General features: G+C 39.7%; 1 protein-coding gene across 3 annotated transcripts in view; it reads right to left on the bottom strand.

Moving 5' to 3' along the window:
- Positions 1-1,524: 1,524 nt before the first annotated feature.
- Positions 1,525-26,431, bottom strand: part of LOC308059280 (arylsulfatase H-like) — a 52,605-nt gene continuing 27,698 nt past the window's right edge. The window contains exons 1-11 of one of the 3 annotated variants that reach the window (XM_080376352.1): positions 18,926-26,431; positions 16,219-16,320; positions 14,915-15,061; positions 13,829-13,950; positions 12,289-12,411; positions 8,730-9,153; positions 7,852-7,988; positions 6,448-6,582; positions 5,661-5,823; positions 5,252-5,373; positions 1,525-4,650 (exon numbers count right to left, since the gene is read on the bottom strand). The exon at positions 18,926-26,431 is cut by the window's right edge and continues 27,698 nt beyond it. In XM_080376352.1, the coding sequence (XP_080232478.1) occupies positions 4,280-4,650; positions 5,252-5,373; positions 5,661-5,823; positions 6,448-6,582; positions 7,852-7,988; positions 8,730-9,153; positions 12,289-12,411; positions 13,829-13,950; positions 14,915-15,061; positions 16,219-16,298 (1,824 nt within the window). In that variant the 5' untranslated portion in view covers positions 16,299-16,320; positions 18,926-26,431 and the 3' untranslated portion in view covers positions 1,525-4,279. Of the gene's footprint in view, positions 4,651-5,251; positions 5,374-5,660; positions 5,824-6,447; positions 6,583-7,851; positions 7,989-8,729; positions 9,154-12,288; positions 12,412-13,828; positions 13,951-14,914; positions 15,062-16,218; positions 16,321-18,453; positions 18,656-18,681; positions 18,892-18,925 lie in introns of those variants that run through there. The other 2 variants (XM_080376354.1, XM_080376353.1) reach the window with 2 other exon arrangements.

Here is a 26,431-nt window from a genome sequence, read left to right as displayed (position 1 = left end):
GCCAAATTTGGCCACTTATCTGTTCGCTAACAGTTCTGCCAATTCAGCCTTGTTTCTCTACAAGGTCAAATTATTTTCGTCCCTTACAATTCCCCTTTTGTTGTTTGTTAAATTGGATAAGGTTAAGGCTGTGTCATAGCTACGATCATGTCTCGCATCAGGTTCATCAAGCACTGTAGACATACAGCAACGGCCAAAAACCTTAGTAATATAACAAACCCAAACATTAATATTTTTTGTATCCAAGGACCTAATTCTAGGGTCCAATCCCAACCTTCAAAAGGATTCCATCCAGAATCTTCCTTCAACTTAGATGCCAAATCATACAGCTGTTTCAAACTTTGATGAATTGATACTGAATTATCACTCAAATTCATACAGCACATTCCATCAGACTCCTCATATCCATGCCCATGAGCTAATACCAAAAAATGAGTCTCAGCTCTATTTTGCAAAGTGGCATGTCGTACTGGTTGTACATCAATCAATAATTTTTCAAGGGCCAAACTAGTTGCATTAATCTGTTTGCACTATTCTGGCTTGTTCTCTGGCTCATTGCTGATAGGAAGTCCATGATCAGCTGGTCAAATGAGCCTAGTGGGGATCCACCAAGGCCCTTGATCTGTAGAGGCACAAGCATACCCTTTTCCCCACATTATTAATCCTACCGGAATGCTCCATTGGTTAGTTTCTGGGTCTTTGCAGAGGACCCAGGGCAGTTCCCACCAAGCAGGACAAGAGAAAAGTTTATGCACAGCGCTATGCTTGGAAGAGCAGTTTGAAAAATTGATCACATGTGGAGCTTTCCACAGTTGTTCGGGTGGTGAGGTACCTGGGCTATTCCCCCTTTTTTGTTTTTACAGCATGTCTCTAAGAGACCGATGAGTTCATTCAACAACGGCCTGTCCAGTGGGTGAGTGGGGAATGCCCATCACATGGGTGATGCCCCAGTTTTGCAAGAACAGGTGGGTGCATTGTGCTATATATGCTGGGCCACTGTTGGTTTTAATTTGAGCAGGAACTCCCATGGTCGCAAAACAAGCAACCCAATGACGGCAAGTGTCACGGCTTTTCTCCCCAGTGTGAGCAGTGGCAAAAACATAGTGGGAAAAAGTGTCAACCAAAACATGAATATATTTAAGATTCCCAAATGAGGGAATATGTGTGACATCAGTTTGCCAAATTTCACTGGCTTGGAGGCCATGAGGATTAACACTGGGATAAAGGGGTAAAAGGCTGAAGTTTTGACAGTTGGGACAGCCCCTCACAATCTCCTGGTCCTGTTCTCATGTCAGGCGATACGAACGTTGTAGCACCTTAGCATTTTGGTGAAACGAGTCATGTGAAAGCTTAGCACGTTGATAAGCACTGGGGGTAACAACAGCTGTGGTAAAAAAGTCCTCCACCTTACTGCCTTCAACAATGGGACCAGGCAATGAGGTGTGTGACTGCACATGTAAAACAAAATAGTCATGACAGCGATGCTCCAATAGGAACAAAAGATGCATCAACAAAACAAATAACTGTTGGTTAGAAACTGTTTTTAAAAATGAATGTTGTAATACATGCACTATTCCTACAACATATAAAGAATCTGCAAATAAGTTTAAAGATTGTTTGAACAATGTAAAGGCACAAACAGCTGCAGATAATGCCACTATTTGTGTAGAGCCAGTAACAAAGGTGATGTCTGGGTCCCAGTACCCTCGCTCATTTCTCCATGACACAACACAGCTTTTCCCGAAGGCCCTGAGCCATTGATAAAAACAGTCAGGGCATTTGGGCTAGGTACATGAAAAATATGCAATTTCAATTGTAAGGGTAAATCAGTTAAAGGGTGAAGCAATTTATGCCAAGGAATAGAAAAGGCAGTGGTTCCACTAAAGTCAGCCAAAGCAGACTGTAGTGAGAGGCTTTCTTAACTCAAAAATCAACGTCCTGTTTGGCCAAAGGCATAAAATGGTGGCTGGGCCCTGGCCATAAGTTCCTACAGATGATGTCAATCCTTTTGAATGAGGAGCACCAACATGTCAATAAGAGTTGTCAATGTTTTGGAAAAAGAGTGAGGCAAAAAGATCCGCTCCAAAATTCTCAGTGGATCCTGGTGTCCATTGAAACAAGAGCATAAGGCTGAAATGCATTATAAATCAAAACCAACAAAACAGGCAAAGTTAGTATATGATGACTCTGATGCTCCTGTATGTTGGTAGTTATGGTTTGCAAAGCCTTTCTGCCTCAAAGGTGAGTGTACATGGCGACAACAAATTAGAGTCTCCTTTTAACAGGGTAAGAAAAAGTCCCAGGTCTCATGTAGTTATTCCCAGATATGGTTGCACCCAATTGATAGCACCTGGTAACTTTTGCAGGTCATTGAGTGTTCTGACATTTGTAGCAAGGTAAAGGTTAAGGAAGAATAGCTGTCACAACAATTTTCCATCAGAGATATTTCCATGGCACTTGAGTTTGGACCTTTTCCTCTGCTGTACAGAGGTCGGCACTGCTTAATGATCATCTTAGGTCCATCACAGCCTGAGTGACCAATGAGGATGCCGATGCCGATACTAAAATGTCATCCATATAGTGGTAGATCAAAACCTGTGGGTATATTTTGCGCATAGGACTGAGGCTTTGCTACAGACATTTAACACATGGTGGGGCTGTTTAACACGCCCTGTGGCAACACAGTCCAGTGAAAACGCGTTGAGGGTTCCTGATGATTAATTGCTGGTACTGTAAATGCAAAGTGAGTGCACCGTCAGGCTGTAACAGTATGGTGAAAGTTTTCACAATAAGGCTGAGTGCCTTTCTCATCAATAGCACTGATGAAACATCTGGGTGAATTATAACCGTCTGTGAAATACCTGAAGTCACAGCACAAAATAAAACTTTCTTTTAAGCTGTAAGGCTTTGTTTACCTGCAGATTTCCTGGTGGCTGAATTGTGGGAAAGAAGGGAGGAAATTAAACCAAAATAAACCAAACATTTAGCAAAAGAGATGAACAATAGAAACAGGTCCTAGCATAACAGTTAGAAAACTAGTAAAAACGTGAAATAAAGCAAATGGGCAAATAGTGTCCTCAGATGCCTACTTATTCAGATATATCAGTGTAAATTTGTTTATGTGAAGAAATATATCTTACACCCTACAATGAAAGGCATTGCCTGCAAGGCCACTTTAACAGGAACAACTATTACAGCACAAAGTAGGAAAGAATTGAGGCAAAAGGAAGAACAGCAGCAATGAGATAAATCTAAGTAACTCTAGCTGCTTGGTGGAACGAAAATGTTAACTTGTGAATCAAGAAATACCTTAACTGTGCATGTCTTTTTTTCATAGAAAATTAGTGTTTGTTTGTTTTCATAATTATTGTTGGGCATCTTTCAAAAAGTCCTATTACTTTTTAGCAGGAACCAGTTTATGACTGAGATATGGGCAGCAAGGTAACATGCAATCCTGAAGTTGCTATCAGTGTGGCACTTCTGTGGCCATCAAGGCCACTATGACCTTGCAAGGGCTGCTTAGGGAGCTGGGTGCAATGGGAACTTTGGAAACGGAAAATCCTTTCCCTTTTGTGTTCTCCGACAAAAGAGACTGACTCCAGTCAGGGGAGTCCCACGCTTTGCAGAAAGTAAAGAGAGCCGTTACCCAGCTTGTCATGTTTCCGAGCTTTATGCCTCACCCAGGCAATTTCTCCTGATCTAGAAGCCCCAGACTGATCAGCTGCCACCATCACTGGTGCTGGAAGGGCTAGCTGCAAGGAGAGAAGGAAGTTACCTTTAAAGGTGATTCTGTGAAAAACTGTGGTCAGAACTGTTTTTGAATTATTTTGGAAGCAGTAGTCTGCAAAAAATTATTATAGGGGCGTCTTATGCATCACCAGTAAGGATAACAAAATTAAGGAAGACCTCAGTTCAGGAATCATTTAGAAATTCCTTAGAACAAAAAGCCAAAGCGAAGCTTCTAAGTATACATTCATAAACAACAAAACATGTTACATCATTATTTGTACACTCTGATCTTGGCCTGCTTCAGTGCATTTGAACTATTCATTCAGTTGTCAGCAGATATAAGTTAAAACATGTTCTTCAGATCATTCTGTCTTGATCCCTCCCTGAGAGTGTCCCATCTCAAGCCACATTTACCAAATACTGTGCCATTTATAGGAGCGATTCTCATATAGAGGCTCAATTAAAACAACCAACCAACCCACCAATCAACATCCCCAAAGAAAACGCTCTTGATTTAAGAACACTTTGAGGAAGTAACTGGTTCTTTCCTTTATAGGTTGGCAAGTTTATTATCACCTTCCTTATCACACCAACAAAATGGGAATGTCCCACAGCATGGCTGCAGCCATGGCTTCCACACCACATTGTACACAGAGAGCTGCTCTGGGACTGGAGTCAGTGTTTTCCGATGCTCTTCTATGGCTTTTCCAATCTTCTCTATTACAGTGTCAAAGTGGGGCTCGGTGTCAGCCAACAGAGGTTTGGCTTCAGAAGGGTCTCGCGAGAGATCAAACAGCAATGGAGGGTCATGATGGGTCACGCCTTCCCCAGAACATGGGCAAAATCCTCTATCGTAACAAGCCCCAGCTCCAAGAGGACGGAAGATGGGGGTCACATAATGAGCCTTCCAGATGGCTCCACCTGGCAGGAAAGAAAGAAGGCTTGCAATGATCTTGGTGGTTATCACAAGGCATTAGAAGTGTGAATGTTTTTCTAAAGTTCATTTCTGGTTGCACTTCAGCTGTATGCTTACTAGTTGATATAGCGTCGTAATTTCATCTAAATTTAAGTGCCACAGAATTAAACCAATAATATAAAATGATTTTGAAATTTCCTCAACATTTTCAGCAAATATCAGTTATTTTTCACTTTGTTTTTTATGAAGACATTAAAAAATAATTTGGAGTTTCCATGGCTTGCTTCCTTGTTAAGGTAGCAGAAGGACAGACAAAGAGCTGAGGCAAGGACTTCTCCATGAGACAAGAAGGGCATGGACTCCCCAGGCCTTGCATTCAGATAGGTGGGTGAGACCTACCCTGAGCTCCAGTAGCCTGCCTGGGACACCACAGGCCTTGAAGCCACGAACAAACGGTGCCACGCAACGCAGGCAATGCTAGTAAGTTCTTTACCACCACACACCTGAAACTGCTTGGAAAGCTGCAATCCCAGAAAAAAATGTGTTAGACAAATGTGCCCTCCCATAGACTGAGCCTAATTTTGGGGAAAGAAGTTCTGTACTCACTGTCCTTCTGGTGCCACCGCACAGCATGTAGGTGAATGCCGCAGTAATGAAAGAGGAACTCGTGCTCTGAATGCTCAACTGTTCCTTGCAGTAAAGGCATCAGATCCCGGCCATCAATCACCCTAGCAGAAAAAACAGAGACTGTCTGAGGTAAGGTGCACAGGACTGCATCCCTGCTGCACACTCTTGCTGGAACCGGCAGCTCTGAACAAGGCAGGCACTTGTAGAAGATTGCAGGTAGATGCTGAATCTCAAATGTAGAGAAGAGGTGACGGAGCTGTGGTAACACTTATGTGTCTAGAAAAGGAGCAGGAGTGAAAAAGAAAATGACAGACTTTTAGAATGTGTTTCCAAACTAGAATTTCCATTGTTTGGCGAGAGAAGGAGGAATAAAGACACTTGTTTGTACCTGTCCTGGGGTAGTACCCCTCCAGCCAGATGAACTACTGTAGGATAAATATCCATAAGGCTTGTAGGTTCATCTATGACTGCACCTGCAGGTAACACTCCTGGCCACCTGAATATCCCTGGGACACGGATTCCTCCTTCCCAGCCTCCCATAGCTTTTCCACCTTTCATTAAAAAAAAAAAAAGAAAAAAAAAAGAAAAAAAAGACGTTAATTTAAAATAAAGAGAAACATTACACAAATGTTATTGCATTATCATAAGCTATTACCTTTATGAGCCTTTCTTACCCTTTTGTTTTTACCACTAAGTTCCTTCTCCTCAGCATCAGTGAACGTATGTTCACTATATCCGACTACTCGAGTGACTTAACATACTTACTGCCCTCTATTGTTTTACAAACACTTTGTAAGAACTTAGGGTGGATAAATTCTCAGGCATGAAGTGATTTCCCAACCGCTTTCTTTTACAGTCCTACAACGTACCTGTTGTAGTCAAATCAAGGGTTCAGATACAAGATGCAACTTATATTTAATGAGAAGTTACACAACCTTAACAAAAATTAACTTGCGATCAGTTGTCTCATGAGGAAATGACAGTTTGAGAATTCATGCTTATAAAAAGCACCTGTACAAGCTAGAATTGTCTTAATTTTAAAATGCCTAATTTGATTGATTCTCAATGGTAAAACACTGCTACTACTTGATTGTACAGTCTTATCTAAGCTTTAGGGGTGTCCTGAGTACTTTACTCGTTGTTGCTGGGTTGTCACCGTCCCTGAAAGCTCTTACCTCTGTATATTCCATTCCAGCCACCCAGCTGCCTTTTGCCTTCTTGTCTTTCCAGCCATCCACCATGATCAGAGGCAAAGTAAACTAGCGTAGTATTTTTCAAGCCTTCCTTGTCAATAACACCTAGAACCTGGCCTGTAAAAACAGGAATATGTGTGTATTAAAAAGCAAAAATATTGCTTACACTACATAAATTTTAGTCTCTGACTTGAATTACATTCGTCAATGTAATTTCTTATGTATGTAGGGCTGCTTAGTTTTAAAGAAGAGTTTTTTTAAGATCAAGATTTGTAGTTGTGATTTCACTGTCTGTAAAAGCACAGAAAATGTGTATGTGCTGTAACCCCTCTGTTACTGGTATTATAACAAGAGTGTAACAACCACAGTCACAGACCAGAAGCCTGTATTGTAAAGGGTAGAAGTGCTATGTGCTGTAAAAATATGAAAACAAAGCATAACCCAAGGCCCCCAAAAGTTAGATTCTGCATCAGTGGTGGCTGTCATGAATAATGAAGAAAAATTGTCATACCCTTATCTTATATTGTCTAGCCCACAGTTAGTATTTGCATTAAATTACTGGTTGGATATCATATACATTAATAATGTAGTTCTTTTTTATTTAAAAGTAATTCCTGAGCTGTTTCTGGTGTTCTAAATTATATTTGTGGTGTGTAAGTGTTTGACAGGTAGGACTGAAACCCAATTCTTTCTGTATGTGTACATGATTCTTATCCCTTATGCAAATATGGTTACTTTTCCTCCACTATGACTGGATTATAAATAATTCTCCTTCCCCTGCAAAAAACAGGCTGAAAAATAACATTAATCTAATTTCTGGGGGTATAGTCATTAACATTTACAGACATTTCTGGATTAATGAATGGGGCTGAAAAATAAGCAATACTTGGCTGAACGCAGCACAGAGAAATAGCCTGCTGGTTTACACCTAGAATTCATTTGCTTTTCAGTTTTATCACCTTCTGATGTCTCCTACATAGAAATAGATAGGACATGACCATAAGAAGATGAAGTTACCTGATCTTTAATATCACAGAAAATTAAATAATTCTCACTTATTTAGTAAGAAGAGCAGAAGAGCTCTTTGACAGAAGCCAAGGGGATATGATTAAAACTCATAAACACTAAACAAAAAAAAAAAAAACAAAAAACCCAGACTGAACAGAAAGACTCATTTGGTCTAAGACTGGAGGAAGCAAAATGCCAACACTGTAAGCCAAGAGTGTTCATTCAAGATTGGCAAATGTTCATGAAAAGCTTAGAAGTTTTTTCCTTCTTGTTTTTAATTATCTTCTTTGTTCTTTTAATAACAACTGCATTTTTATTATATATTCAGACCTAGGTATTAGGTAGTTGGAGACATTGTTATTTGCTGTGGTGACTTACCCACCATCCAGTCCATCTCCTCCACGTTGTCTCCATACAAGCCATGGCTGCTCCTCCCAAGAAACTTCTCTGTGGTGAGGAGAGGGGTGTGGGAGTGCAAAAAGGAAAGAAAGAGGAGGAATGGCTTGTGTTTATTTCTAAAAAACAGAAATCAACACTTTATTACTATGGAAGAAGGTTTTCAATTCAAACAGAGGTCAGTTGTAATGGCAAATGGCATTATGATTTGCATATATACATTTCAACAATTGCTTCAGAAACATCTTACTTTGCAAGGTATTAAAACCCAGTGATTAGGATCTGTGTGATAAAATAAAGTTTAGCTTATATAAAATGACCCTCTTTTTTTCCCTGAATCATCGATAGAAAAGTTCCAGATTGAAGCTCCACATTCTGCTATTGCAAACCACCGCTGCGCTACTGAAACAAAGCAGGTTCATCTCCTGCCAGCTGTTTCCCACCTATCAGTCTGTATGGCAAGGCTACATCACAGCTGTAATCCTCCTTCCCCAGCCTACACATGCATTTCTGTCATCAGCTGCCATCCCTTAGAGCTGCAACGTTGGTGTCATTGATAGAAATACGTATTTCCTCAAATAGCCTGGAAATACTGAATCCAACCCATGGAAATGTGGGAACCTTATTAGCTTTAGTGAAGCTAGGAATAATGGACAACCTTAAGCAGCAGCTAATTTTTTTATTTAATAATACTATATAATTGTTCATAGTATTAATAATTAAGAGGCATAATAGTACTTCTAATCCTATGTAATATTACAAAAACCTCACATGGGAAAGTGCCATTTAATAGTTGCAAGACATGAGAGAATCAGAAAATTGTGAAACAGAAAATTGTGATCAAGGGAAATGCACTTTACCTTTCAATAAATGAAATGGACTCTCTCAAGATGAGGGACGTAGTCCTGTCTGTCACCATTGGTTGCTCAGTAACTTCGTGGTTTCTCATCATAATGCAGTTCCAGTAACGTACAAACCCATAACTTGAGAACCAGGATACAAAGAACAGGAGACTAAACCCAGCAAGGCATGTCAGTATTTTCCAGTGGACTGAAATCAAGCCGGTCAGTCTTCCCAGGGCAGCGGTGAGTGTAATGAGGCCAACCACCTGAGTGGAAAGCCAGAGTTTCCTTCTAAAAGCTCTGTCCATCTCTGGTGTTTCCGTTGGTTGGCAGTCACTTATTAGCGTAAAAGGCATCCCATAAAAATAGTCAAAGCCGTGGTTTAAAGGGTGATGACAATGGTCATTGCGGGATTCGCAGTTAACACCTTGATGCCACTTCCCTGAAAGTACAGATTATTAAAATGTAAAGAGATAATATTTAATAAGAGGCTTTTCCTCATACAAAACATTTCTAAAAAAATGGTTGCTTTTTCCCCCTGCTTGTGAGAACTTCTTCATCCTACACATATGTACTGAGTATGTAGTAATATAATGGGATATATCTTATAATTGTTGAAGGTAAACCTCTACAAATTAGAAATTATTGACAGAGTTATTGGTGCTCTGTACACACATTCATGCCCTGCAGTTTTGATCAAATGTAAAAACCTGGACACTAGAAACTAGGAAACTAGAAACCGAGAAAAATTCAGATTCTCAGAACCGAGCAAAAATGTACAGCTTTCGTGGAGACCTGTCAGGTAGAGAAAAGGAGGAAGTCCTTTTGTAAGCACAGAGCAAAATAACATTGCTCTATTGTTTACCTTCAAGGTTATGCAGACTTTCTTCTGGAATGTTTTGAATGGCTAGATGTCAGGACTACGGCAACACTCAGAGACGTGTTGGTGCCAGACTGATAAGGGAAGCTATGGACAGAGTAGTCGAATAACTGGCAGCTCAGCAGTGGGTTTGCCAGACAAACCAGCAGATCCAGAACTTGAGCTCAGGAGATCAGATTTCTCGTGAAGCTGTACATATGTAAGTAACTCTGCTGAAAATAATAACTCCGTATACTGGATGAGAACAAAAGGCTTTTTTTAATAAATATTTTTGCCATTTATTTGTATTTAATCACATTTTAAGAAGTTTAAGCCACGTTCTTTTGAATACTGAAGTCTTTATATATATAAAGGAACATATCCTGACCTTTTGCAATACAATTTAATCTTTATTATGGACATATGTCCACTATTACAATGAATGGCACATCAAAATCACACTTTTGCTTCCCCTCCAGTCTATTCAAACAGACTGGTTAGGCACTTACACAGAGATGTAACAAGTTGGTTCGTTTGGCTCAAACTCTGAGGCTTGTGAATATCTGAGTCAAGTGACCAAAATCTACCTGTCATCAGAGAGATGTAGTTTAATTGCATTTTATGACCTCTGATGTAATGCAGGCCTTGGATACAAGATCTATAGATCAAAATTAGCTTTTAGAATTTTACTTGAACACTAATTTGAAACAAATTCTTATTGTGGAGTAAGGAATTGTGTACTTAGGATACTATCCTAAACAAATGGTTCACTACGTTACCAATTCTGGTAGCCAGCCCTGAGTAGGTTTCAGTAGAACTGCTGTGCATTACAATAGAAGCAGAGCAAACTGCTTCAGAGGCAAAAAAATGCTACTTTGTGGATATAAATATAAAGAAGGGGTAAAAGTTCTGTTCTAGGTAAATGAGTTGCTTTCAGCTAAAATCTCTACTCAGTTTGCCTCTTGACATACTAGAGCCAGCTATAGAATGAAACAGGTTTGTTATCAATAGATATATGCATTGGTCATAAATACAGGTGCAGCTAATGTATCCTTGGACTTCAGATGCACTTCAGCACCTAAATCTCCAGCTGAGCTTGATAAAGCCTTCTGACATGCTACAAAAGACTCAAATCTCCAGAAGATAAACTAAGTGTATAATATAAATACATCTTTGAAGGCATATGTTATACAACACTGGCTTTCTGACTACAAAGAACCTGCAAAGCATTTCCCAACAATAAGTCTGATTAGCACATCAAGCTACAGGTTATTAATAGGATTTAACTTTGCAACTAAACTGGTTGTGCTTAGAGCAAAACAATCACAAACGATTCAAGTGAGACTATTTAGTTCTCATTCAGCTGCAGTGATGTGGGCAGATGTTGTGTAAGATTTCTTGATTCACGACTTGAATATAAAGTTCTTACGGCTTTTTTTGCGTCACTTATCACCAGTGTTTTCCATCATCCCCTATGGCACAATTAATCAGAATCTTTCAATTCAGTTAAAGTAAATGGTGCTTTTTGGTGTCTCTAGTGTGGTTTTAGTTAAGATGCCCACAGGGAAGATGCCAGCCCAGTTTGCTAGCTAGCTTCTAGGAGGTATGCAGCACAACCTCCCTGCAGGACAACTCCCTTGGCAAAGTGGAGAAGAATCTGTTCGTTTCGTTTGTGATTACATGCTGCAACCAAGCTGAAGTGTTTGGCTAATAGACATGGACTTTTTTATGAGCTATTTAAAACAACTGAAATAATATCACCACAAAACTATTAGGAGAAGAAGATTCAGTAATATAGAACTTAAAATGCTTAGAGGGCTTAATTTAGTATTGTCCTGTATGGTTTAGATTTATTTTGCTTAATTTTGCTTAATACAAATCCATTCCTGCAGACACTTCTACTAGTAAATTCAGTTTATTTATGTAGCCAATATTTTTATGTGTCAGACAGATTTTGGATATTGACATTTAGATGCTCAGATGAGGTAGGGCAAATAGCTGAAAATTCAGCTCAGAAACATTTGTGTTTTATCAGTCTGTGGAACTATGTGACATATCTAAGATAAATAATTATTTGAAACGGGATCATGACCAAAAATTACAACTGTATTAGAAAAAAGAAGTCCTATAAAATATAAGGTAAAATGGAATACACATTAATGCTGAAGGAGGCAATGTTTTGTGGGTTGTACTGAAGACTCAGTGAACCACAGTGGCACGCCGTTATTAAAGAAAAATAATTGTTTTGTTTCTGTTTTTGAAATGCCAAATCCTGTGATATTATGAACTTGCTATATTGTTTTAAGTAGCAGCTGTTCCCTTTTGCTGTGAATATTCTCTGAGCTGTATAAAGTGTTGTCGTGATTATTTGAATGGTACTCATGTTTGGTTTTTTTTTACATGAAATCGCATTAAAATAATTACCATATACCTGGTAGAATAGTATTCAAGAAATATTAACATATTCTCTGTTATATATTTTGACAACCACAGCTGTGCTTGAAGCAAGCCAACAGTTAATATTGTTCTCTTTATCCAGATGTCTATTGTTTTAAAAGAGATTCTTTTTGGTCAGGATTTCTTCTTAAAATATATTCTTAAATCAGGAAATAAAATTATTACAACTGAGGTATGAGTAGTTGCTAACAAAAACAAATTATTTGAGTGAGACGTGCAGGTGAAACACATTCTAGGCCATCTTCAGGAGTGTTCACATACCTATTAGTCCTGTGCTGTAGCCTTGCTGCTGCAGTATTTTGGCAAAAGTGGTTTCATTTGGAGGAAGTCCTCCTGAGCCTCCATTCCAAAAAATAACACGGTAGTTGTTTACAGCATCCATCCCTAAAAAACACAGCAATAAACAATCTTAGTAAGTATAACTGATAGACTTGTTTCTTGGTTGCATTGATATTATGGTGTTAAAAGTTTATCCTAATGCTGTTTGTTTGGGGAAATTAATCTAGGACTCTGGACAAGACTAAGAAAAAGTTAAGTCTATTATATAATACCTAGTCTATTAATAATCTCTCTATATTATAATAATAATAATAATAATCTATTATTATACGATTGTATAGGAGTGTTTATATGTCACAGTGGCATCCAGACTGTGTGGAGTGTACTTACTTCTTGTGACTGTGAGGCAGGGAGGAGGGTAGGGAGACTTCAGCCTCCTGTCAACCTCAAATTCCAGTTTGCATAAGACTGCCTGGGGAACTCAAGATTTCCCAGCACAGTGGCATGGCTGGTGTCCAACTTCTGAAACCCACAGAGTAGCTATCTAGCACCACAGTCTTCTCACCTTCAGGGTTACACCCTGTTATTTAGCATTATATGCTGGCATAAACCCATAATACAATGTTATGTGAAGTACGATCTGTCATGCAAATACTGAACATCTCTGGCCCTGTTATAGTGGGAGAGAGTCTGTAAAAAGCTCATGTGTATTTTCAAGCTATCTATCTCAGTGGTAAAATGATAAAAGCAGGACGACATGTCAGCTTCAAAATGCCTTGGAAATGAAGACACTCAATATAATTTGCAATAGGACAAGCATTAGAGAGTTGCGGTTAGAAACATGTAGAGTTATTTGTTTTTCATATCTCTTAATATCAGGGATGCAGTTTGATCGGATAGCATTTTTTCTTCAAAAACAAAACTGGGAAAAATAATATAGCTGTCAAACTGTTATTTCATAGGATGGATGAATTCTGACACATAGGTAACAAAGCTGTACTGTAAACGACTTGTTCTGCACCTCGAATGGAGGCAATGGACACACATTTGCATAGATCTACTCTTCTGCCTGCAGGGCTGAGCTGTTTCTGGTGTCTGATGAGGAGTCACCCACGACAGAAATTATTGTAACTAGTGCTTTAGAAATGTGTTGTTTTTCATGTTCTGTGTAATGACTTTTTTGAATGTAACGGTTTTTATTAACTCCATTCTGACTGCAATCTGTGCAACAGAGCACCAAAAGGCAACCAAAATTGTGAGCTGGAGGGGGCACAAGGTGCTCTGCAGAGCTGGTTCTTTGCTCTGCTTCCCTTCAGGTCAGTTCATTGCACCCCATAAATATAGATGCCACCTCAAAGGTACTAGGCCTAGCTGGCATGTCTTTTTGTGCCTCAATAAAGATGACAAGTCAGTGGCACCCCCTCTGTTTGCACAGCCTCATTTCTTTTGTGCCCGTTGTATAACGTTGTTCCCTTCAGCAATAAAGCAATCTTTAAAGGCTGCTTGGTTTTTCAAGGCAAACCTGATCGGAGAGGATATCTGCCAGTGAGGAAAGCTGCTCTGCTGGGGGTGCAAAGTGGAGCTGCAGCGATGTGTTGGGTCAGTTTCACGCCTTCCTTTGCCAGGCCATCGATGTTTGGTGTCCTAAAAATGCAACCAACACTGTCATATTTCATTCAGAGAGTCTTTAAGGGAATAAGGTTGAGGAATAATACATTTACCTTTATTCTGGAAAGTTTATTCTATTTGAAGATGGCCAGGAATATTTCCTCCCCCCCCTTCTTTATTAACAATTGCTACTTGTAAAATTTTTAAGCCACTCATTCCTTCTTGTTTCCCAAGTCCTGTGAAGGGCCTTGCAGAAACGTGCCCCACTGTTTTTGGAAAGAAAACTCATGCCTTGGAGATGATGCTATGCTGAAGTAGAGGCCCAGCCATGCAGAGCCCCATCAGCTACCTATGATCATCAGCTGCCTATCAGAAATTTACCCATGCCAATCTGGTTGAGATTCTGAGAACTTCGCTGGATGAAGGGAGTGATCATACTGAATTTGGTTTTGTTCAAATAGGTGATAGGCTGGTAGGAAGCCAGCAGGCAACACCATGGCATGATTTTCAAAGAGAAGACAAGTTCTATGTCCTTGGGTCTGAAAAGAGAAGTACTTCCAAGTAACACAGCGTGTTGCAGTGATTTATACATTATTTTGCCGTGAGACTGGGAGGTAATGGCAAAACAGAGTTAAATGAAATAATGAGGCCTGATATGTTGAAAGAGGGGACAACACTTCTATCTTCAGGCATGTGCAAGAGCTTAGCTGTTTCTCAGCGTTGGACAATTAAGGAATACACAAGAACAGCTGACAGTTGACATATTCACACAGTAAAGCAGCTCCACATAGCAGAGCTAGAGCCCTGTGAACGCCCTCTAGGCTGTGATATAATCCTGGTAGTGCTTTACATTTACCATTAATGGCATCCTTGTGAAATCTTTCCATTTCTCCAGGAAACGAAATTAAAGACAACTTGAAGAGCTGATGATGGGCAAAGATTGTAGTCTTACATTAAGTAACACACCAGCTCTGTTCACTTTTATGCTTAGTTTTCTTACCTGATAGTATCATTCCCATAGCAACCTACATCCCCTATGCCGAGATCATCAGCCATCAACAGGACAATGTTTGGCTGTGTGATGGAAAGCTCTGTAAGTGGTGGCTGCAGAAGCAGACCAAAAATCAGGGGTGTGACCAGTGATGTCCTGAAACACAGAAGAAGTCGTATGAAATGATTAATAAAATTGAATGTATTGTTAGCAGTTTGACTGTAAGACAACTAGAGCAAAGGAGTTGTTAAGGGTTAATTCAGGTTACAAGCACTTCGTACGTCCTGCTAAGCACAAATCCTTTTGTTCAGAAAAGGAACTTCACAAAGTTGGCATCTCCACAAGACAGAGGAGCTGACAGGGAGCTCAGCTCGGGCAACGAGCTTCGCAAAATGAGGGGAAAGGTGGTTCCGGCAGGGGGAGATCCCGACTACCGACTCGTTGGCCAGTGACTCAAGAAATCCCTCAGACCCAAATGAAGTTGAGACTGAGCGTGGGAACTAATTAACATGAGAATCGAGAGAATTATTTGACAAATGTGAAACAGAGTACTAAGTAATGAAGTAGTTGGGTAACTTGTAATGAGTGAAGGCTGATGTCTTTGTATGCTAGACTGTAAAAATAGCAAAATTTTGAAAATGGGGGAGCTAGGCATTTGGGGCTTGCCACCTAGCTTCCTACCTAGCACAAACTAGAATAAAGAAATAAGGACTACATCGACTTGGGGTGTGAACTGGTGCTGTGCACTGGGTAACAATCCCGCCTATGGAACAATGGAAGGAAAGAAGCCCATGACCTGGCCATTCCTCACTCCCACGGCACAAGGCTGAAGAGCCTCACACGTGAGCTCAGCTGCACACCAGGTCACTCTCTGCCCAGATGCAGAGGGTGTGTTAAGTTTTGATCATTGACCCAAACAGATGTCATGAAAAGGAAAATGTCAGGACCGCAACTTTAAAATCTTCTTTTCTGATTGTTTCCAATCAGATTTGTTCATTATTTGGGAATTTACATGTGGCAGGTGATTTAAGTGATATAAGTGATTTTGCTTTACTAGCTTGGAATGTTTTTTAGGAGTTGGTCTGACAAATTGAGAATGAGATCAACTTCCTCTGATATCCTTCTCACCCAGACTGGAACCTTTGTGTTGTGAAAAACTTAAGAACAAGAAAAACAAACCAAAAAAAATCACATTGTGAATACACTTTACGTATAAACAATGCTACTCTTTTATAATACAGTATTATGTCATTATTAAACATCTCACTTTAGATCTAAGTATGAAATAATACTAATTCATTAACTTTTCTTACCAATAAGATATTAGCTGCCATATCATTTCTGCATTTGGAGTGTTCAGAATCTGCACAACCAAGAGTGAGAGCCTAGTCATGTTTGCATCTTCCTAGTAATCACTGCAATAAAAATAGATAAAAAACTTAAAGCCTGTCAGCATTCTCTGTTTTATTTACTTCAGTGCATCTCATTCATGAAGAAGAATAAAGGCATTAATGTTATTTTTATTGCTAGTGTCACTTAAAGAAATTTTTCCTTTTTTTTTGTGTAGAGAAGTTTATTTTAAAATAGTAAAATAATTCTCTTTTCTTACATGACTCAGCTGTATGAAAAATGCTTATTATTCAGAAAGGAAGAGAAGAGATTTTAAAATCCAGTCTTCAATATAATTTATTTTTCTGTAATCGCAGAGACAGTAGTAGCCTGCTGCTTCTTCACATAATGTGCCAAATTTCCTTTCAGGCTGGTAAGAGATCTCTTTATTTACAGAAATTCTAGTCATCCTCTTCCAACAATGACATTTTCTTAGAAGACACTGAATTTGTGACCTGTTGCGGTCTGACTCTGAGCTGAGCCTTTCCAGTCTTTGTGTGTGTCAGATCTCGGGGTATGGTGTTATTTCCCCCCTCCCTGCACAGTTTTCTGCAAAGATTCCTCAGGGGCTTTCTCTTCCACTGCCAGGACAAGACAGACTGTTGCAGGCTTTGAAGTAAGGGCCAAATGACCTTGGTTCAAAGGCTTTTAAAAGACTCCTTTCAAATCTATCCCATATCTGCTTGAACTATCCAAAGCATCTGAATTTTTAAAATTACGCTTGTTTCCACATTTTGTTTTCCAGAAATGATAGTATTTAGCAGCTTAGTTAACATCTATAGTTCTCACATTTTATTCATCAACACTGTAAGCCTCAATGGGAGAATTTAAACTTCTAGGCTTAGAAAATTGGCATCCAAACACTCTAAACACTTATTTACAAGCACCAATGCTGATGCAGCATCGCTATCTACAGACAGTTTCCTGCATTTGGATTTGTGCCTTTTCTGCATCCCGAGTAGGTATAGGAAAGACACTGGGGGACACCTCAGCCGTCTTTTATTTATACATGCTGTGTGCCTCCAAAACAGTTGAAATGAAAGGGAGTTGGAAATATTCAGATTTAATTGTGTAATTGGTTGCTACTAACTGCCCGTACTTCACAGCAAAGACACACTGATTCAAGGCACAGCCTGGAGTTCAAGGCTGAGCTTCCTCAGAAGCTGCCTGTGAATTGGCAGGTGATGTATGGAAAATAGTTACCGCGCTGACTGGTACTATCCCTGTCAAGACATTTCCTTAGTGAAAGGTGGTGGGAGACCAGTCAGAGGAACTAGCAGCTCTGGTGGGAGCAAGAGGGACAATGAAAGCAGCCTACTCTGTTCCTCCCCTCTCTGAGAAGCTGGGGGAGCCCAGGTCCCCACAGGGCAGGGTAACTCCTTGCTTGGCCCCTGGCAGCTGGGGCAGCAGCAAGCACCCACCAGGTTCAGCCACAAGCAGCTGGTAGGATGCCTTTCTGGGGACCTCTTTGTGACCACTTTTGCTTAAGGGGCACTTAAGCCAAACTGCAAGCAGACAGTCCCCTTTGCCATCTGAACTGAATTTGGCTTAAAGTAAAACTCTTTCCTCCCTCTCCCATTATTTAATCCCCGCAAAGGAGTTTAGATTTTATCCCTTTCTTCATCCATTTTAATAATCTATGCAGATATAGCTTGCATATCTTTCATATTTTACTTTTCTCCTCTACTGATGGAACTGTTTTTTAATCCGTCTTTACTTTTCTATCAAAATACCTACACGATACCGAAATCCCAATTCAAGCCAGTTTGCATAAAAGTAAATACTCATATTTTTAGATGCACTCAGTACATATTTGTACTGAGTCAGTACATGTTTGTGGTGTCACTCTGGCAATACTCAGTGAAAAGTCTTACCGGTAATTCCATTCAATTTGGTACTGTTCAGTCTAGGAGAAAATCTTTTAAAATTCCTATTTTGTAGACTTGATATAGATAAAATAAAAGCCAGACATGATAAAATGTTGCCCGCAGCTCTCACTTTATATGCACGCTTGTGTGAGAATACTGTTGTTGTAAAGGAAAATGCCTTTTAAAAACTTCCTCAAGACATTTTTATCTAGAGAAGCAAAATAAATTTTCCAAATGCCTGTTAAAACTTTCCCGTGCGTTTCCCAACATAGTAAGGGAGGAATACAGTACCTGGTAAAGTTATGCTCAAAGCAGGCAGCTGATAGACTGGAGCGTGAGCTTAGTTTTAGTTGACTTAAAACCACTCCAAATTTTTCAGCACGACTGCTGCTACAGCGCAGTGTCTAACATCTGTTTCTGAAAGCAGTCCTTAAATCTGCCTTAGCTGCTCATGCGCGCTTTGCCACAGGAAAGCTGTGTAATACCAGAGCTTGCAAGCAGCTGGATGGTCTAACTTACTCTGGAGTCCCTTAAGCTGTACATCCCACCGCTGTTTGCACAATGGTGACATTCATACTGTACGTGAGGGTTGGGGAACACCACAGAGGTAGCTAAAATGTTTTCTTCCTAACCACCATTTCTGAAGGGAAGGAAAGGACCTCCTCCAAGTCTGAGACACTCCCATGAAAGGCACTATAAATAACAGTTCTCCATAAACCCCTCCTTGTTTCCACCAAGAAAAACAGAAAATCACTGTACTTACGAAGCAGCAATTCTTTGTCTGTAGAAATAAAAATCGAGCAGATATCTTCACTTTACCAGCATCCCAAATGCCTGCAGTGATGATAAGGTCATCTCTGCACACACAGTGAGAAACAATTTTAGGGCGTGGGGAGGAAATGCTGGCAAGAGACCTGAATTTGCTTTTTCAGGAGGTGAGTCATTCGGCTTCACTTCTGAGTGCTGCCTGTTTTCTTGTCATCATTCAAAGGGACAAATTAAGGTTACATGCTGGCTAATGCTCGTTTTCTTGATTTTTCATGTTTGAGTCCTGTTGTACCAAGTGTTTTGGGACAGCATGAGATGCTACCAAACAGAAATCTTGGTTTCCTGACAGAGAATTTTCTTGTTTCATTATTAAAAAAAAAAAAAAAAAAGAAAAAGAAGAGTGTTTTTATATCTTACGAGAGAAGGGAGATGTAGTTATGAGTTGGTGGTTCATCACCAATTGCAGCACTCAGGTTGGTTTGCTAGTGGAACACCTCCAAGGCAAGTTACAGCACCACAAGTGATCCCTGCCCTGCTCTCTCCCACGTCAATACTTCCGTGCTGGAGTACTTCCAGCCAGCGCACAAAGAAGTGATGTGTCTGGTTTTCCTTTTTTCTGTGCGTGCTTCCCTATCACCACTCATATTATAACAGCTCAATTTGTACCTTTCCAGTTCCCATTCCCCTTCACTGTGCCTTTAGTGCTTCAGAGTCACTCACACAAACAGGATTTCTTGTTGTCTGATGCCCTCTGCTGCTGTGTATTTGCTAAAAAGAAAGCACCTTCTGAAGTGCTGGGTTTTTCTCTCCAGGTTGCAATCAGTCCCAGCTGGGCCCTGCTGACTGGGAGAGCCCCTTCTGCAGCTGGGGTCTCTTCCGCAGCTCTTATATTCTCCTTGTGTTTTTCCAGCACTTTTTGCCAGTTCTGTAGTGTTTGTAACAGAGAACCACAAACTATAGCTGCTGTGTTATTTACTAAATTCAGAGAATAGCAGGAAAGTGAATGCATGTCTGCAGTTACACTGCAGGAGCACGTCTTCATTGTTTTTCACATAGCCTTCTGACACAGAGCGAGCCAGAGCAGATCACTGCCGTAAGTAGAACACGCTGAAATCTGGCTGCTGGGAATTACTGTCTGGGCATATCTGTGGTGTGATGAAGATAAAGGATGGAGGGTTATTGCTAGTGGTCTAAAGACTTTCTTCTCACAGTGATAACTTGTGCTTCTTTTGATGTTTGATCTTTGAAGGAGGGAAAGGTGAATGCCCTCTTACCGGTGCCACTTAAAGATGGCATTTTTAAAAAGTCTAGGCAAAACTAATTCTGTTTCCAGCCACCGCACTAAGTGGTACTACTTATTTTCTGTGGGGAAATCTTTAGAAAGTCTGTATTTGCTCAGAATATAGAATGAACGTAGAATTTTGCAGAAGCCTGGCATACTCTTGTCTTTTACTCTCTTTTTCTTTAAACCGAGTGCTGGAGGAAGTAACGCTCACTGACCCTTTTAAAGCACTTCGCTCTCTGGAGTTGAAGGCTCGTTATAGAGGTTTGATACTACGATATGATGATTTAGAGGCTCCCTCTAGCGGTTACTCTAGTTTTGGACTCGTTCTATTTCAGAGAACATTCGGTTCACCCTCTACTTCTCTAAAAGGCATTGCACAACGATGGTATTTCTTTGAACTCTGATTTACACTAGGTCTTCAAGGCCTGAATGCCTAGGAGCAGTTGCAGAGCCTTACCTGTCGTCCTGGAGTATGTAATCCAGGTTTGCAACACCGAGAAGGAACCTGGTTCACGCACTCCAGGACTGCTCCGCAATATTAGCCAAATTGCAGTAAGTGGGGATGGGGGGAGAGTCACTTCAGAAGTGCACTCCTGGTCTGGGGTAAAGCAGAAATTCAGACGCCTCAATCCCTGCCTAAGGCTCAGCTTAGAAGCCTGCTGCTCACAAGTCTCAGAGAATGATTCAAGTAACATACACACCATTTAACCTCTCAAGGAAATCTAAAAATCAATGTGTTTTTCCATTTCTGATTAAAAAAATTGCTGTGGTGTCTAAGCATAGCAGTCTGCTTTGGCCACTGTAAATGGTAGGGGCCAGGAACCTGCATGTAGGCATGATCTAGCTCTTCAGCAGAGTGGGATCGGAACTTAGCTAAAAAAATGGAAAACTTTTTTTTCTGGATCTTACTCCCATGATTTTTGGTAGATTTATTTATTTTTTTTTTAAAGTAAAAGCTGTGAATAAGATGTATAAAGAGCACTTACAACAGGTACCATGGCTATAAATTTCCCTTTCATGAATCCCACCTTTTACAAGAGATGTGGTTGTTACCTCTCTTTGGAGTAGTTTATAGCTCGTTCCAGGGTAGTTAAAAGCAAAAAAGGCCATGACCACTCTGTCCAGCTCAGGAAAAACTGCTGTAGATGCCCTTGTAGATGCCTTGTGCTTGCCTGCACAAGAAGGTGCTTAATACAGACTTCCAAGGCTGACCTTGGTCATGGACTTTTTTTGTTGCAGGTTTACAGCTTTTTTTTTGTGGTTTTTTTTTTTTTTTTTTTGTTGCTGTTGGCTTCTTCCTACTCAGAAGGGCACATCCCTTGTGTTGTCCCACTTTTCTGTGGGCCACTCTACAAGGGGACCTGCCTCCACTGAGCACCATATTACCATTCCTGCTGTTGACCTCTCAGGACAATGCAGGCCATGTGTGCATCCATGTCAGCCTGCATGGATGCTGATTTTTAGGAACAGTCCCATGTAAGTTAAATGCTTAATATCAGGCACACGGTGTCTTGTCCTCTCTTCCATCTACTGCAGTGAAGGTAATGATAGCTTAATGTGTGTGAATACATATGCACATTCCAGAATTTATAGAGCTTATTTCAAATATTTCTGGTTTTTTCTCATGCAAAAGAAAAGCAAAATAGATTTAGAACAGATTTTAGGCAGTTGAGGCTGCTAGAGTAAAATTTACACTGAAAATATTAAAAAACAAGAGTGTTTCACAAGTAATAAAATCAATACAGAATGGAGAGATCTAAAAAAACCCAAACAATCAACCTATGGATTTTTTCTGATAAGTTATGAAATGCACAAAAGAGATTTTTATTTTTATAGCTGGAGGAAACAAGGCACATGTCTAGCATGTTCTTTAAAACCCTGCCCTTTAAAACAGCTTAAATCTGTAAAAGGCTGGGATAAAGCACAATAGTGCATGAGGATCTGAAGGTATTACCTGATCCAGTGTTCTACTGCTTTTTGAAGTTTCCAGCACTGCAGCTGTTCCTGCAGATACCAAGAACTATAGCCTCAGTGGGGTGTTATTCCAACCACAGGGGAGCGTTAAAAATCTACAGTATTTCAATTCAGACTGCCTTTTGATGCTGAGACTAAATACATTCACATAGGCAGAGACTATCCAGAAAAATTACTATGAGAATTTTACAAAATATTTTTACTAGTGTGGTAATTTATAACATCACATAACGAAAAACCACAAGCCACCAATGCCACTAAATAAGGACTAGATCAGGCACTCACAGGGTGTCACAGATTTTCAATGTTTTTATAAACTCAAGTAGTATGAATTCAGGAATGCCTGAATATATGCTAATATACTAATATAAATAATGCTAATATACTTTATCTAAGATTTTCCAGATGAAGTATAGGAGGCTTTAGTTTTTGTTGCTTATTAATTAGCAATTAATAATAATGCTTAATAATAATTGGACATGATGTAAAATTCTAGCAAAAATAAACAGCCTGTCAACTTTGAGTTTTTCATATTCAAGTCAATTTTTCTGTCTACTGGAAAGTGATTATTTAAACCCATGGTAGAGGAAATCTATAATATAGCATCCACAAAGACGGAATCTTAGAAGGTAAAAGGTCCAGACTCCTTAAAAAGCTGGGAGCCATACCATAGAGCTACGTACAAATGTGTATGACTTGCAGGGGACAGAACAACACTCATGTTTGTTTGCAAACAGACCCAATGGCAAAGTCAAAAAGAAACCCTGTAACCATTTTAGTAATGGTTACAATTTATAGACATGTTGCTCCTTGTTACTACAGTTCACAAGCCAGCTTCAAACTATCTTCAGCATTTTTCTGGCGAATGCTACACGCTGCAGTTTCTGAGTTTAGCATTTCAAAAGACGTGACACATTTTTCTTTCAAGCCTACTAATTTTAACTGTCACTACTGACGAATCAATGGAGAGAAAAAAGGAGAACACTGACCTGTAAATACAGAGAATTAAAAATAGTTCTTGTTAAATCAAAGTCCTTTTAAATAGTATTTTTTGTATTACAAGCTTGCAGAAGAGAACATGTCTTTCAGAACTGAGGACTGACTTCAGTGTAGATTGTCTTGCCTATTTAAAAATCACGTCACAGAAATTTTCCATTGTAATTACAACAGTTGAGCATCCGAATGGTTCCAGCACAGCAGAAAGGAGACGTGCAGGTTCATCACAGGGATATTGTTTGTGCTCTCAGTGAATGCAACTCTGCTCTGGAAGTCAATGGTGGGAACATTCCTAATAAAGCCACAAAGAAACAGCTTTGCTGTGCTGGTCTACATAGAACAAAAACATGGATTAGGAGGCCTGAAATGTTTTTTTATCAATGGCATTCTTAAGCCAAGATTGTACTACATACTTCTGCTGGCATAGCTGTGTTGGTCAAGGGGGTAAAATGCATTTTTGCCAGTGTATTGTGGGGAAAAAATGGCTAAAACAATGCTAGAAGTGATACTTTTTGGTATAAAATGCATCTTCAGTGGAACTGATTGACTGATACCGTATTCCACTGTGCCGTGTAAGTACTCTGAAAATGGATGTGGTCTCATGCTTTTTGCTCATGAATGTGCTTCCTCTAACATCTCACTTCAACATCTGTAGGCTTGGGGGGTGGAGAGTAGACAAACATATCAAAATACCCTTGGAACTTTTGCTTGCACCTTACATGCTGTGATCTGGAATCTAAATATCGTAGCATCTGTAGCCTTATAAAAATTCTGAATACTATATTTCACCCTCTCTACAACAATTACCTATTAGTTTATGAAGTTAAAGATTTAATTCCATTTCCCCCAGGGGTACATTTTATTTTAATATGTCTGATTTTCCTACCCATTCCTTCCCTCTTGGCTTTTTGTGGTTTGTAATTAGGTACTGTAACCCCCCCCTTTACAAGGACTAGTGAATTAAATTCTACTGCTAGTGTAGCTTGAGGAAGGTCACCAGTACAGAATATACCTGCAAATGTAATTAGAAAGTTTTATCTTTGGTTCCTTCTGTATGTATCTATTGGGTCACTGAGAAATGTTTTTGACATTGTGAATTCTCTTTCATTTTCTTGTTACAGAAGTGTAAGTAGTGACTTTACTGTTGGCATTGTGTTAAGCAGATTTTCAGAAGCAGAATTAGAATTCCCTTCTTTCATTTTTAAAACGTACACGTCTCCAATATTTGGCAAAATACTTCTATAGAAAACAAGTAAAATTTCCTTGTATTTTATATGCCACATATTTACTAACTATAGCACTCATTTTAAAAGTCTCTGTCCTGGAATTTACCAGCTTGGGTTTACCAATAAAGCAGATCAGATTTCCCACAAACTGCAGACTTCCTTCCTCCCCGTATTATGTTACAGGCAGTGGCTAGTTTCAAAATATTAATCAAACCAAGAGTTTCCCCTGTAGTTTTATAACTTAACTGGTCTCTAAGCATAAGTGCTCAGCAATACCAGGCACTTTATTTCTGCTATGCTGCCAAAATCAACGTTTGTCTCTAGGGCTTTTGATCATCAGCAATACGGGCTACATCTATGTCCAGGTTTACCAAGGACCCAAAGAGGCTCCAGGCTCTTCATTCCTGCCCAGATTTCATTCCCCTGCAAACTCTTTCCCCTCCTGTCCCACCTCAGCCTCACAGCACACCCTGACCCAAGCCCCCTTGCTTCAAGTGTTTCCTAACCCTAAATGCTCACTTCACTGCAGAAGACCTGGAGATTCACGTGCTCCCTGGGCAGAGTCTTGACTGACTTTTTCTCCAGCTCTCTCTTCTACACGTACCCCTGCATGGGGACACTGATGTTTCAGAGAGTCTGGGCTGCCCACTCAGCTGCTGTCCCAGTGGTCACTAAAATGTCTGGGACCTGACCATGCTGTGTCCCCTGTCATGGGCTTCTGTCTCTGCCAGCACTGGGGCTGCATTACATCTCTCCTTTCTCTCGCTACCTGTGTCCATTTTCTTCTAGTCTGGTTAAGAAGGAAAGGAATTGTGCTGAGGTTTGAAGCTCAACTTCTTTTAGACAGACAAAACCACTGGAAATGTCACTCTGACTACAGCAGACTCATCTCTCATGTCTGCATTTCCCCATGTAATTTCTGGAGACCTCCTAGAAGGCTGACCTCACTGTTAAAAGCAGCGGTGGGATTTTGAATAACACAACTATTCATTTCTATCCTTTACAGGCTCTGCTTTAGGCAAATTACATCTTAGCAACTCAAATTGACTTGCATTTCTTAAACAGGAGAGTGAATTATTTTTCATATATGTTTAATTATGGTAATAGGTGTATGCATAATATGTGTATCTGCCTATTTGTCTATGCATGCAAGAAAATAAAAAGCAGAATATTAGCACTGAAAACAGGTCCGGTTGCAGTAATCAGAGATTATTTGTTATGCTACAGAGCTAAGTAGTTTGTTAATAGGTATGGAAAATGCATCTGAAGAAATGCTAGTTACCATCGCCAAACAATTTCCTGTGCTGAAGAGAAGATTATATGAACAGTCTTTGGTATTACTTTTACATGCAAGTTTCAGCCATTCATTAATGTGGCAACTGTGTTCCAAAGTGTATTGACAGCTTCCATATGCTCAGATCAGCAAGGAAATCTTATTTTTCATTATTTAGGGGCTGATATTAACAATCAGCTAAAATCTGTTGTATTTACTCCAACATTCTATAAACTCTAAGGCAGAAGTTATCTAAAAGGGCAATAACTGAAGAAGGTAAACCAAGGGAGAAATAGTTAAGATAAAGTTATTTGTGTGCTCCTATAAATTTTAAGTATTTTAACACATTTTGGGTACATAGCATGTGCATGGCAGTTATTTCAGTTACCCCAGCTTGTTGGCTTAATTTAGCCAGAAAGTCAGGTAGGGATTTAAATTATGCAAAATATATAATAAATCCAACTGGAATACACCCAGTACACCAGAACTAAAACTGTTCTGTCAGATGAATGGACACAAACTTTGTACACAATCTTCAGGAAAACAAGCTTTTTAATATAAAAATCAAGTTTGCATTTTTCTGTTTATTGGGTTGAACTGGAACATATGCTTATGTGATCTGGTTAGAAGCCACATGCTTTGTGTAAACCTTAACTTTTCCTGCCTCTGCTAACAACATGTTGTGCATGCATTACACTTTCAATCTGAGATTCTAAGTTAAAATACTGGAAGAAATAAGTAGCAAGC

Source organism: Falco punctatus (genome assembly GCF_963210335.1).
Source record: "Falco punctatus genome assembly, chromosome: 2".
NCBI classification, from domain to species: domain Eukaryota; kingdom Metazoa; phylum Chordata; class Aves; order Falconiformes; family Falconidae; genus Falco; species Falco punctatus.
Note: the sequence above shows the minus strand (reverse complement) of the source record. Positions and strands in the feature narration are given on the sequence as shown.